A 13,343-nucleotide genomic window follows, 5' to 3' on the forward strand; every position below is an offset into this window, starting at 1 on the left:
TCCTTTTCCCCTCTTTTTCCATCCCTTTCCTCTCTTTTCCCTTATTTCCCCCCCTTTTCCCCTTTTTTCCCCTCCTTTCCTCCCCTTTTCCCGCCTTTCCCCCTTCTCCCTCTTTTTTTCCCCCTTTTTCCCCCCTTTCCTTTCCCTTTCCCCCCATTTCCCCCTCTTTCCCCCCCTCTTTTCCCCCCTTTTTCCCCCCCTTTCCTTTCCCTTTCCCCCCATTTGCCCCTCTTTCCCCCTCTTTTCCCCCCTTTTTCCCTCCTTTTCCCCCTCCTTTCCCCCTTTTCCCCTCCCCCTACCCCTTTTCCCCCTTTTTCCCCCTTTCCTTTTCCCCTTATTTCCCCCTTTTTTCCCCCCTTTTCCCCTCTTTTCCCCCCTTCCCCCTTTATTCCCCCCTTTTCCCCCCCTTTTCTTCCCCTTTTCCCCCCCCTTTCCCCCTCCTTTCCCCTTTTTTTCCATCCCTTTCTTCCCTTTTTCCCTTATTTCCCCTTTCTCCCCCTTTTCCCCTCCTTTTCTCCCCCTCTTCCCCCTTTATTTCCCTCTTTCTCCCTCCTTTCCCCCTTTTCCCCTCTTCCCCCCTTTCCCCTCTTTTCCCTCCCCTTCCTCCCTTTTTCCCTTATTTCCCACTTTTTTTCCCCCTTTTTCCCCTCCTTTCCCCCCCTTCCCCCCTTTTTCCCCCCATTTCCCCCCCTTTTCCCCCTTTTTCCCCTCCCTTCCCCCCTTTTCCCCTCTTCTCCCTCTCCTTTCCCCCTTTTCCCCCTCCTTTCCTCTTTTTCCCTCCTTTTCCTCCCTTTTTTCCCTTATTCCCCCCTTTTTCCCCCTTTTTCCCCTCCTTTACCCCCTTTATTCCCCCTTTTCCCCCTTTCCTCCCCTTTTCCCCTCCCTTCACCCCTTTTCCCCTCCCTTCACCCCTTTTCCCCCTCCCTTCCCCCCTTTTTCCCTCCCTTTCCCCCCTTTTTCCCTCCCTTTCCCCTCCTTTCCCCCCTTTTTCCCCTCCTTTCCCCCCTTTTTCCCCTCCTTTCCCCCTTTTTCCCCTCCTTTCCCCCTTTTTTCCCTCCTTTCCCCTCTTTTCCCTCCCTTTCCCCCGTTTTCCTCCCTTTCCCCCACAAAGATGCTCAATCCAAAGCTGAGCCGGCCATTTTAGGCCATTTATATGCATTATTAATCCCACCCTGGACACCTTTATTCTGCGGGCATGAAAACGGGGCGAGAGCGGGTCTCATATCTTCATTTCACACCCATCCTTCACCCTGCTGACCCTAAAGCTCTGACCCTACAGCTCCGACCCTACACCCTTTGAAGCACGGCCCCTCGACGAGGGCCCTCGAAGCGGCGCGAGGCTCCGTAGGCCTCTCTGGCTCTGCTTGCTCCCGCTAATCTCCACCGGGTTATGAAACCACCTCACATGCTCCCACAGCGTCACCCATATCCCGGGGACCTCTCTGTGTCCCCTCGCATCCTTCCAAACCCATTTCTTACACCACAGCCTTAGGATCCCCGGCCCCAAAGGACCGGAGGGAAAATAAAAACGCTTCAGCTGCCTCTCCGGTCACCATCTTGACTGAACGGTCCCTTTGGTTGTAGTTTTACTCAACCACCGAGCCCCCGGCGCGTAATCCCGAGCTGAATGCCTTTGATTGTGAGGGAATATTTACAGCTCAGCCTGCCAGCGGCCCTACAAAGCCGCCCCGGGCCTCCTGTCCCACATTAAATCCCCTGGCATCTGGGCCTGGGGGGTCTTAGCGAGCACGTGCTCTCCGGCCGAGCTGTTTGGGCGGCCACGGTGGGCCTGGAGGGGTAAATCCCCGCATTCCTGCGAACCCTAATTCCTCTCGGCGTTGGGAACGGGATGGTTCGTACCTGCCTCCGGCCATCTCCAACGGGGGGAGGTTGCCAGAAGGCTTTGATCCCAAATTGGCCCCTCTCCCTCCCAGCAGGTCCCCATCGTCAAGGACAAACTCTTCCCGCTCCCTTTTGTTCTCCCAGATGTGCTTGAGCAACGTGATGTGGTTTCTTTGATGACTTTTATCTCTTTTTCTCTCTTTTTTTCTCTTTTTCTCTCTTTTCTCTCTTCTCCGTGTATCAATCTCATCCTGATCATACGTGGGACGTTACAGCACCTCCAGCCACAGCACGAGCATGGGTTGGAAGCCAGCCCCCGCATCGACACCTCTGCAACCCAGCAAAACGAAAAATAAATAAATAAAACCACCTCATTTTTTTGGGTAATTGAACCTTTTACCGTGCATGCTCCCTCCCTGTTACAGCCGGGCTGGAGCTGCTGCAGAGTCCGGAGAGGAGGAATTTGGGGTTGATGTGCGGAGAGGGTATCCTCATCCACGCGCTTATTCCCTTAAATTTGCAGATTTTGCATAAACGTGGCCAAATCTGGAGGGGAAGCATGGTCAGTAAATGTCCTCAGAGCTCAGATTGAAAGGGGACGTGGTTGCCCAGCTCCCAAATGCCTTCCTAGCCCCCAAAATGCCTTCCTAGCCCCCAAAACACCTGCCTTGCCCCCAGCAGCAGCAGCCTGGAGGGCTCTTCGGGACCACCGCGCGGTGATCGCCCTCTAAAAGACCCCAAAGCAGAATAATGGGAAAACTTCCCAGCCTATATCCCGCCCCAGCCGTCCAGAGCTTGGTTTTGAGCGTTCCCAAATCCATCGCTTAGACGTAGAGCTCAGCGATACGGTTTAGTGGAGGACTTGGTGGTGTTCCTGAAAGCCAGGAACAAGCAGTCACGGCCCTGCACGACCTGCGTAAATGCTTCGCTGGCAGGGAACGCGTTGAATAAACACCGACTTCGGCTACAAGGTTATTCAGTCGCACAGGAGGTTTGTTTTACCGCTGATTTCCCCCTATCTGGGCGTGCAGGGGTGGATGAACCCGTCACTCTTGGCTGAGCCGCCAGCAATCATCGAGTCTTACAGCCTCCTATTGATGTGTCCTTTTGCCCGTGCTCCTGGCAGGTCCCCACTTTGTTTTATTAAAAAAAAAACACATGAATATATCATTATATTTAACTACATTTATTATACAATACGTATTTTATATCTATATTTAAAAACACATGCATAAGGCATATTATAGAGCTCAGGGAGAAGGCGCGGGCAGCTGTGGGAAGGCTGCGAAGCCTTCAGCACTTTCCAGCTCCGGCGTTCAAGCTGGTTTCGATTTAAAATAGGTACTGGGTGCTTTTTGCCTTCAGGTTTTTCTGCTTAACCTTTAGGGCAAGCGAGCTGTTTGTATGGATTTCTGTGAAAGAAATTTTTGGGCTCCACAAGCCGCGGCTGTAAGGTAAATGCCAAGGACCAAGCAGGACGGGTAGGAATATCTTTGCCCCTTGTGGTTAGGATGTGGCTTCGGATTCGACTGATGAATGACCCCGGGGTGATTCCCATCGTGCTTGTTTTTCACATCTCCCTTCCAGCTTTCTCTCAATGGCCCGTTGCTCCTGGGCTCTGCTGCTGAGCAGCTGCCTGTAAAGGTGCTGCCCATGGAGAGCAAAGTAACGATGGAGAGTTGCACTCAGGCTGGCCGTGAGTGGAGATTCCTGCAGTGGAAGTGCTTGAGGACCTCAGTTTTTGCTCAGTTTTAATCTATTACATCTGGACGCGTAGTGTTCCTGGAAACATCACCATTTCTGTTCCACAGAAAAAGAAACCGAGACACTAAGGAAGTGTCGAAACCCGTCTCTGAGAGATCTTCTTCCATTTTTACTGTTCCTCAAAGTCATGAGTCTCTTTTTCTCTAGTAATCCTTGGCTTAGAAAGGCTGTTGCGTGTGTATTTTGACAAGGCTCATCCTCCTTCGCATTGGCTTCTATTTATTTACTGTTTTCCACAGGAACCTCGTATATAAAATGAAGAAATAATATCTGCCCATACCCCAGCAGTGCTGTGAGGTTTCCTGCTTTGAGGTCGGTGCTAACGAGTTACTCGGAGACATTGAGGCTGTAAGAAAAGATGCAGAAAGCATCTCCTCGACAGCAAAGTCAAAGGAACCTTTTAAGGCAGGTGAAGGGGGAACTGTGGTTAAAATTACGGCTCTGCACTTTTGCCCGTGTAAATATTTGCGATAGCTCAAATATTTTCCGCATCTCATCTGGGCGAAATCCTAGCCTCAAAGCTGTGGAGTTTATTAGTGTTAAAGAGAGATCTGAAAATATCCCAGTGGTCCGAGCATTCACGTGGGCAGTAGGATCTTGCTCTGCCTGCTTAATCTAAACAGAGTTTAACCCGGACCTCTCTCACACCAGGGATGTGCCTGGACAGCAGATCAACGTTTTTTTGTTGCTTTTTTATTCTTCCACTCCATCTAATTTTTCTTCTAAGCATTTTGCTGTAGCTGGGTACCACTTTCAGGAGATGTTTTCGTTTTACTGCAAAGCTGCTTGGTACTTCCCGAGCAAACACAACTACAACGAGAAATGCATTTTCCATTAACACATAAAGGTTCTTTTATATATATATATATATAATGCTGCAATAAATACTAGTTGTGATCCATAAATAAATCTTTTGGTTTTTTCTCCATGCTATGTGGTGTCCCTGCTCTCTAGTCTAATCCTAGCCTGCCATCTAGCTGCAGCACTTGGACTTGCTTCAGCCTCACCGAATTGATCTCCCAACACTGGCCTTGGCCTGAGGGTTAGAAAAATTGGTTTGTCTGGGTCTTTTTTTTAATAAATAAAGTGTCTTATTTTAATAAAACAGGTGTCTTCCCTGCATAGCCAGGAAGCTGCCAGGGCAATTTTGCAATTGCTTCAGTCGCGAATCTGCCTCTCCACGCAGCCCATCTCACCCCCTTCTTGTTGTCCTGGTTATGGGGCAAAGGCACCGGCAGAAGCTCCCAGAAGTGAAATAGGGTTAAGGACAGTGGGAATTACCCAAATGTGCTACAGACGGACTGAGGGGATTAACTTCCCTGGCCCTTCGGTGCCACTGCCCCACAATAGGCAAAGGACCTGCAGTTCCTGAAACAGGGCAACCCTGGATGTAGAATCCTAAAATCATTAGGGTTTGAAGGGACTTCCAAGATCATCTGGTCCAGCCATCACCCTACAACCAATGTCACCACTAAACCACGTCCCTAAACACCACGTCCAACCTCTCCTTGAACACCCTTAGGGACGGTGACCCCACCACCTCCCTGGGCAACCCGTCCCTGTGTCTATCGACACTTTCTGACAGAAAATCTCCTCATTTCCATCCTGAACCTCCCCTGGCACCACTTGAGGCCATTCCCTCTTGTCCTATCACTAGTTATGGGTGAGAAGAGGCGACCCCAGCTCCCCACCCCTTCACGGAGTTGTAGAAGCAAGGGGTCTCTAAGGTCTTTGGGAAGAGCTATAAAACTTCCCCTTCTCCAGATTAAACACCCCAGATCCTCACAGGACTTGTGCTCCAGACCCTTCACCTCTATCTCTGGACACGTCCCAGGCATTATGTCCCTCTTGTACCCAGGGGTGCAATATGTACAAATATATCAAATATATACATTTTTATTTGGTCATTTGGGGAATTTTGGACCTTCCACTGTCCCTTTACCCTTTTAACCTCCTCCCCACCGTTATGCCAGCACGATCCCTTTAGGATCGCAGGACTGACGGGATTTTTCACTGCAAAACCCTAATTTTTAACCCTCACAAACGGGACGGGAGGGGGGCTGGGCGTTGGGGCGAGGCTCCGCACCCACAGGTGCTCGGCCACCGGGTTCAGGCTCCTTGTGGACCTCAAACAGCGTTGGACCCCGCTCTCAGCCACTCTCTCTGTGTTATCGTGTGGTGCACGGCTCTGTCGCGACAGCCGATGCCACGACAGAGCTGAGGGACCCCGCGCGTTTCTCGCGAGAGCGGCCCCGCCGCTCTCCCCGCCTCCCGCCCGGCGCCGCCCTTCCTCTTCCCCGCCGCCTCCCTGAGGTGAGGGCTCGTCATCCGCCATCATCCGCCGCCATCCGCCTCCATCCGGCATCATCCGAGCCCGAACAGCTCGGGGAGGCCATGAGGGGCCTCGGGGGAGGCTCGGGCTCGCTGCCGCCATCGTTGTTTGTGGCGCTGGTGCCGCAGATGGCGGAGCGCGGAGGTGCCGGGGCTGTGAGGGGGGAGCGGGCCCTGAGGCAGCGGGGAGGGAAGGGGGGGGACACACGTTTTCTTAAGCATTTAGATTTAATCGTGGAAAATCTATCTCCGAGGGGCCTTTTCAGCTAGCTGTCGGCTCTGAGGAAAGAGCTCAGCCTTCTCCATGTCTGTATTAGAAGCTTAATGTGATTTTTTTTCCCTTTTCTTCGCAGCTGAGCTCCCAGGATGGTCCGCTACTCGCTGGATCCGGAGAACCCCACGAAATGTGAGTTGCCAACCTATTTCCATGTTACACCCTAAAATCGTTGTTTTTTTAAGAAATTGGTCTCTTCTCTCCGCAGCATGCAAGTCCCGGGGCTCCAACCTGCGGGTGCACTTCAAGGTACGTGGCCGGTGGCGGTGGGGAAACCCAAGCTGGATTTTGGAAGCGGGTGGCCTTTATTTTCCCATTTTATCAGTTAATTACCGAAGTGTGGTGCTGTAGGTTACGGCCTGCGTGTGCTCAGCTGCTTGTAATGACCTTTATCCGCAGGAACAAAAATAAAGGGTCTGTTCTTAGATTGCGGCCTAATAGAGAAGGAAACAGGCAACTGGGGGGAATTAGGCTAGAAATAGTGATTTGTTGTATTTGCCTCTATTGGGAAGGATTTCCCTGCTCGTCCTGTCATTTTAGTGGCCGAGAAGTATGGCAGCAAGCATTTGACATGAATGGTGATACGAGTTCACTGGTAAACTGTTTGCAGGGAATAAAAATAATTTGGGGTAATCACAAAAACAAAGCTGAGATTATGCTTTTCTGATGAGTGTTATATAGTGCAGGTGAAGAAAGTTTTATTTTGGTTTGTTCTTCTATTGTAATCATATATTAAATGGTGTATCAAAGAGTAAATACATTAAGCACCGATACCTTATCCTTAATTTTTCTTCTGATGCTTTTCACTCTCTCTTTTTTAATCCCTTACATAGACGTTAAATTTTGTGCCTGTTTGTATAGCTTGTGTTCTCATTGCTTCCTGTGAGGTGCCATATTGGATGTTTTATAGGAATATCATTCAGGCTTCCTTTTTTGGATTAGTGGCCAAAGAGGGAGCTGTGATAAGGAGAAATCCTGATTTTAAATTGTGGGTGGAAAGCTCGGGGTAAAAACAGTATAAAGGCATCAGAGAGCTGTGAACTCAGTAATGGGGTCATACTAAGAATTGTAGGTGAAAATCCAGTGCTTTTACTCCCATTGTAACGTGGAAAGAACGTTAAGAGAAGCTTTCACTGGGTTTGTTTGTTTTTTCTTCTTCTTGTCAGAACACTCGTGAGACTGCCCAGGCCATCAAGGGCATGCACATCCGCAAGGCCACCAAGTACCTGAAGGACGTGACCCTGAAGAAGCAGTGCGTTCCCTTCCGTCGCTACAACGGAGGCGTTGGTAGATGGCCCAGGTGAGGGCTGGGATGAAGACCTGGGAAGGGTTTTGGGTTCGCTTCCTTACGGAAGGAACAAAAAGCGATGTTCATGTGGCGTGGATGATGGGCAGTCGTTGATAACATCGTGTGAAAGCATATTTTGAGCAAGAGTTGCTCTGAGCTCTGATACAGCAAGCAGCACACCTATTTGTGGTATCAAATACCAGATTATATTTAATTCTGTTGGTTTGCTCTTGTGCAAGGTGTAGAATCTCGTTCCCTTCGATTGCTGTGATGACTTTCTTAGGACACCTTTGGATTCAACGTGAAAAGAAATTCTTACTCTGAGCAATCGAAGTAAAAGGACGCGTTACAAGCTAATAAGAATAAAAGGGTGAATTACATCGTGCTGGGACCAAAAACTTCCTTTTTTCTCTCACAGGCCAAGCAGTGGGGCTGGACGCAGGGGCGCTGGCCCAAGAAAAGCGCGGAGTTCTTGCTGCACATGCTGAAAAACGCGGAGAGCAACGCTGAGCTCAAGGTGGGTCGGCTGGATGTTATTAAATGCACCCCGTTCTTGCGTCTGTGTGCGTTTGTGCCCCAGAGGAAGCTCCTAAAATCCCCCAAAAGCACAGAGGGGGAGAGTTTGGTGCTTCTCAGCCTTGTGGTGTCGCGGTTCTGCTGCAGGATTTATTTGTGGGCGAATTAAGGCACAATAAGGCGAATCCTTGGTTTTTATTCCTTTTCCGCAGGGGCTGGACGTGGATTCGCTGGTGATCGAGCACATCCAGGTGAACAAGGCCCCCAAAATGCGCCGGCGCACCTACCGAGCCCACGGGCGGATCAACCCCTACATGAGCTCCCCCTGCCACATCGAGATGATCCTGACCGAGAAGGAGCAGATCGTCCCCAAGCCGGAAGAAGAAGTGGCTCAGAAGAAAAAGGTAAAAAAGCGGAGTGCTTTTAAGAGGGTTTTGGTGGTTTTTTTTGGTGTTAAAAATCCCGAATTTGGGTAAGGGGGCGTTTCGGGGACGGGAAGGTTGCCGTGATGACTTCTCTTAGGACACCTTTGGAGTACCCGTGAAAACAAACACCGGTTCTGAGCAACCTCAGCATCATTAGGCGGCGTTAATTAATTAGGGGGGGTGATTAATGAATTAATTAACTAATTACCGCCCCCCTGTGCTCATTGCCCCCGCAGATCTCGCAGAAGAAGCTGAAGAAGCAGAAGCTGATGGCCCGGGAGTAGCCCTCCCCCCGCCCCCAATAAAGCTCTGTTCGCACCCGCCCGTCTCCCGTCTTCTCCGCGCCGATGACGTCATCGCGGTGACGTACGTCTGCGTGACGTCACGCCCCGCCGTGACGTCACTCCCCCGAGCCGGGGGGGGGTGGGTCGCGTGACCCGCGCGCGCCGCTTCCTATTGGTCGGGGTGGGCGGGGCGCGCCCGCCGGAAGTGCGGGGGTTGCTTCCGGTGCGGCGGCAGTCGGGAGGGAGGCGCGGCGCGGTGAGGACGGGGGTAGCTGCGGTCTCAGGTGAGGGGGGGAGGGGGCTTTTTTGGGGAGCCACCGCGCCGCCGTTCGTCTCAGGGTTTGGGGAGAGGGGAGGGAGGCAAACGGCACCGGGAGACGGGCTCGGCCGTGTAACGGCGGGTGGGGGACGGCTTGGTGCCGGGGACGCCGCGGGGATGGGCTGCGTGAGGTGGCCGGGCTAGGCCGGCTCGGCCTTAAGGGGCTGAGCGAAGCCGTTTGTGTGCCCGGCCTCTCTGTGTTTACGTAAGAATGAGAGGGGAACAAAAAGAGTGAATGTGCTTGTATTTGCAGTGTCACGCTTGCCCTCTGCGCTGCTTTAGGGAGAAACAAAAGCCTTTAGCACAAAGGAGCAAAGCCTAAAGAAACTAACATTTCACCCTTTGCTGTCGCCCTGTTTGTTTTTCCTAAAATAAACCCTGCCAACCATGCAACAGCATCACGGAATCACAGGGAAGGTTGGGGGGAAAAAACGTTTCAATACGTTAGCCACTGGAACTAAAACAACGACTTGGTTCTGTAGCTGGCAGAAGTTGAACTTACTTTTCACCTGGACTCTTTGATACCCAGTGACTGCACAGACTCAGTCATTCTCAGAGAGGCAGCCTCTTTGATTCCCCCACGTATATTCTTTAGCTAGGCTGAGTCCTCAGCATCACACAGGATTTAATATCTAGGAAGTTCTAGAAGAGGAGCATAAACCTTTTGAAGGGTTTTAATAGATTACCTCATTCCTATTATGTTTTTATTTCTGCCTTTCGAGACTCAGCTCCTGTAAAACTGCCTTTGAAGTGGCAAAAATTACACTTGGAAGCAGTTGCCTGGAATTGATGTTACCAGGGAGTGGGGCTACACTTGTCTAGGGCAGTTTGGGAGAGCAAAGCAAGGATCCCAAACGAGGATTGGCCCTTCGGATCACTGCTTATGTTTTTTTAGTTTGGTTTAAGCAAAACCTTTTTGGCTATGTCTTTCAAACTTGCAGCTGGAGGGGTGATGAATTAATAGCAACTTTGTTCTTTTTTTGTTAAGATGCCAGGAATCTCAGCCTTATTGTTCCTGAGGACTTTATAACATGGGAGCGTATAGCTGTTCTCGAGGAATAACGGCAGCATTTTTGAAACTTTAAAATCTATTGTTAAAGAACCTTTTCTGTTTAAACGAACTAAAATCCTTTCTTGAGACTTTGCTTTCTTACCTCATTTGCATACGGAAAGTGTAATCTGAGGTTGTTTTTCTAAATCTGAGGTGGTTTTTCCTAGCAGCTTTGTCCCAGAACAAGAGGAAACCATGGTGTGCATTCCCTGTATCGTCATTCCCGTTCTTCTCTGGGTCTACAAGAAGTTCCTGGAGCCGTACATCTACCCTGTCATTGCACCTTTCATTAAGCGCGTGTGGCCCAAGAAAGCCGTGCAGGAAACGACAGGCACAAAACGAGGGCAAGGAGGCAGTGCTGGAAACCCCCGGGCACCTTCAGCCAGCGAAAGGGATAAGGAGGATGAGTCTGGAGTTCACAGAGTAAGATTAATGCGTTTAAGCCCCAAATCATCGCATGTAAAATCAGCAGATGCAAATCTGGGGGCAGATTTCTTTATAGGTTTTCACTGGCCTTTGCTTCTGAAAATCATTTTAATCCCCAAATGTCACTGTTCTGGTCTCTTTTGACGTCTCCTTTTAACGGTGCTCTCTTTTATTTGCAGTTTGAAAGCAACGGGGTTGCGAATGGAATGCTGCAAAGAGAGCCACAGAACTTCCTGACAAGAAAACAGATTAAAGGAATTCATTCAGAAGGATTTCATTCCCTGGTGTCCAATACGAACTGGTGATTGATATTTCTCTCACTTTGAGGCACTTCTTTGCACATTTCAGCTGAATAAAACCCCTATCACGTACAGCAGAAGGTCTCTTTTGCCACTAAAAATGGCAGCTAGCAGATTTCTTATTTAAAACGTTTGAAAACCGTGTTAAATTATTCTCATTTCCCTCCCTTGGAACCACTTTGCATCTATAACCTATGGGCATGACTAGAGATTTAGGTGAAATAGTTTATGGATTAAGCTAGCTTTGGAAGATAAACGTGTTGCTTCTTAGTTTCACTGACTGCGAGTGCAATACTTCATTCTTCCACTTCGAAACTAAGCTGTTCTTGACCTCGCTAGAGAACTATCAATTGCATTGTGGCAGCATAAAACATTACGGTCAACTTCCGAGGAATACAGACTGCTGTGTGAAATTTGCAGATGAGCTAAAAGAGTTACGCTATATGCAAAATTTCCTTAGCAAAAAGTCTTGATTTGATACTTTCAGTCATTTTTTTTTTCTTTAAACGTTGTGCCTTTCTTTCCTGAAAAGGATCAGCAGGTGCATGATGCAAGAGAGTTGTTGTTATATTCTGTTGCAGTGGTTTCAAACGATGCAGGTCTGTGTTTAGAAAAAAAAAAAAAAAAAAGGGACTAAAATCTTTTACCGTGCTTGTGTAATTTGAATGATAATAAAGCAGGACTTTATTTAAAATTTAGCTGCTTCGTACAGTTGTTCTTAGGAAAAGCTGTAGACAGTCCCCAGCCTGAAGGAGTTCATAAAACTACGTACTTCATGATAAACAAAGCGAACTGAGCAATCCTATGCCTCCTCCTGGGAAGATGTTTCCGGTGCTGAATTGCATCCCAAAATGATGCCTTGTGCTTTGTAGGAGCAGAACTAATAATTCCTGCTTTGTCCTTCTCTGCCAAACCAGAGGATTCTCTAAATGATTCCAAACTAATAATTAAACCAACAATAAATAAATAAATAAATAAATAATTCAGAATTTGGGGTTGCTATTTAGGATTTATCGCTTCCCAGAAGTCCTATGGGCATACCTTTTTTTTTAAATATATAAATGTTTCCTGGATAACACGTAGAGGGTGGTATCTAGAGGGTATAGTGATAGCAAGAAGAGCTGGAAAATATTTTGGGACTCAATTCAATCCTATTACACGTTAAAGGGCTGTGCATCGAAGTGGTAAGAGGCAACTCGCTGCCCTTGAACTGACACCGGGGTCTGGGTTCGTTCTTGAACCGTGTTTTCTTCTACCGAAGACTTATTTGCCTGATAGGCCTGTCAGATGCCTCTGGTGAGGAATGTTGCTTCTTACCACTGCCTGTTTTTTTGTGAAATCGTGGGGATCAGTCTGCAGTGTTCACAGCAGGGTATCGGACCATTGTAATGACTTGAATCAGAGAAAATTCCTTGTCCCATGTCACCTGATGCTGCTTTCTCTCCCTTAATAAACCAGCCTATAAGGAAGTGAAGTTTGTATTACTGTGAAATCAGCTTTCACAACACCCTTTCAACATAAGCCTCCATCTGATCGGTGTTTCACAGATAGAGCTTTCTCCTAGACTGGTATCCCTTTGTGATATTAAAAGGTTTTGTTATTCTGAGCATGCGCACGTGGTATAATTCATGCAATAAAAGACAATACTAACTGTGCACATTTTGCACTAAGGAGCTCCCTTGCTCCCTCATGCTCGTGTCTTTTTTCCTACTGAAATAATTTGAGGTGAAACATCTCATTTGAAGACACCAGAAGCTTACTCCATGCTTGGGGCAAAAAAGAAATATTAGTACTGTGTTAGTACACAGTAAATCAGACTGCAGTGAAAACTAGGCTTCAGTTGTGCGCTTAGCACTCTAAACAAGTACAAAAAGGCCTCAAAAAGCAAAGTAGGCAGATAATGCAAATACGTCTTGTTTGTTAGAATCACACCGCTTGTGCTTTCTGGCATGTTTTAGTACATCCAATAGCTGCAGTTAAACACAGGATACACAGTATAAAATTGCCTGAATGTGGTATTCTCTAGAAGTCTGACAGGAAATCAGTGTTGCAAATCTGTTTTTATTCTCTTCCAGGAATAGGTCAATAATCTTATCAGAGTGTAAATAGTTTAGCACAAAAATAATGTGCAAAACAGGTGAAAGAAACAAACTGCCTGCTTTTACATCCCGAAGCTGGGCAAGGGTGCAGGAGGTCACCTGCAAAGTACTGCACAAAGTTATGTTTAAGAAAAGCAAGCAGAGAGAAAAGAAGGAAGTTCTGAAGTGAGATACAAATACCAAGAAAAATAACTGCGAGAAGTTCTTTGTTACTCAGTAGAAGCAGATTTACTGATGGATTCAGCTCTTATGGCAGCAGGTAGATGCTACCAGAACTTAGTAAAGCAAGGTAACAGCTTCATTTCCACTGAAGACGTTTAGAAAATAGCAGACTAGGCATTTAGGCACCAAACCACTTGTGCAGATCTCGCTCTAAGATCTCCAGTGCTAAAGCTGTCTGGGCGGATTCAAATCCTGTTGGGATG

The 13,343-nt window shown here is 48.3% G+C and overlaps 2 protein-coding genes and 2 non-coding genes across 4 annotated transcripts; all 4 read left to right on the forward strand.

Moving 5' to 3' along the window:
* The first annotated feature begins 5,870 nt into the window (after nucleotides 1–5,870).
* LOC116501009 (60S ribosomal protein L17-like) lies at nucleotides 5,871–8,762 on the forward strand. Its single transcript, XM_032206367.1, has 7 exons — nucleotides 5,871–5,919; nucleotides 6,291–6,343; nucleotides 6,420–6,460; nucleotides 7,378–7,505; nucleotides 7,911–8,016; nucleotides 8,228–8,419; nucleotides 8,677–8,762. The coding sequence occupies exons 2-7, from the start codon at nucleotides 6,304–6,306 to the stop codon at nucleotides 8,722–8,724; spliced, it is 555 nt and encodes a 184-aa protein (XP_032062258.1). The 5' UTR covers nucleotides 5,871–5,919; nucleotides 6,291–6,303; the 3' UTR covers nucleotides 8,725–8,762.
* On the forward strand, nucleotides 7,762–7,828 carry LOC116501243. Its single transcript, XR_004254399.1, has one exon. It is a non-coding gene; the product is annotated as a small nucleolar RNA SNORD58 (small nucleolar RNA).
* On the forward strand, nucleotides 8,516–8,583 carry LOC116501244. Its single transcript, XR_004254400.1, has one exon. It is a non-coding gene; the product is annotated as a small nucleolar RNA SNORD58 (small nucleolar RNA).
* Nucleotides 8,763–8,964: 202 nt separating the features above from the next.
* CZH18orf32 (chromosome Z C18orf32 homolog) lies at nucleotides 8,965–10,896 on the forward strand. The gene is given in 4 exon segments (XM_032206366.1): nucleotides 8,965–9,008; nucleotides 10,262–10,517; nucleotides 10,700–10,724; nucleotides 10,727–10,896. Coding segments are annotated over 3 exon segments (300 nt in total). The 5' UTR covers nucleotides 8,965–9,008; nucleotides 10,262–10,289; the 3' UTR covers nucleotides 10,774–10,896.
* Nucleotides 10,897–13,343: the final 2,447 nt, after the last annotated feature.

Source organism: Aythya fuligula, chromosome Z (genome assembly GCF_009819795.1).
Source record: "Aythya fuligula isolate bAytFul2 chromosome Z, bAytFul2.pri, whole genome shotgun sequence".
Classification (NCBI taxonomy): domain Eukaryota; kingdom Metazoa; phylum Chordata; class Aves; order Anseriformes; family Anatidae; genus Aythya; species Aythya fuligula.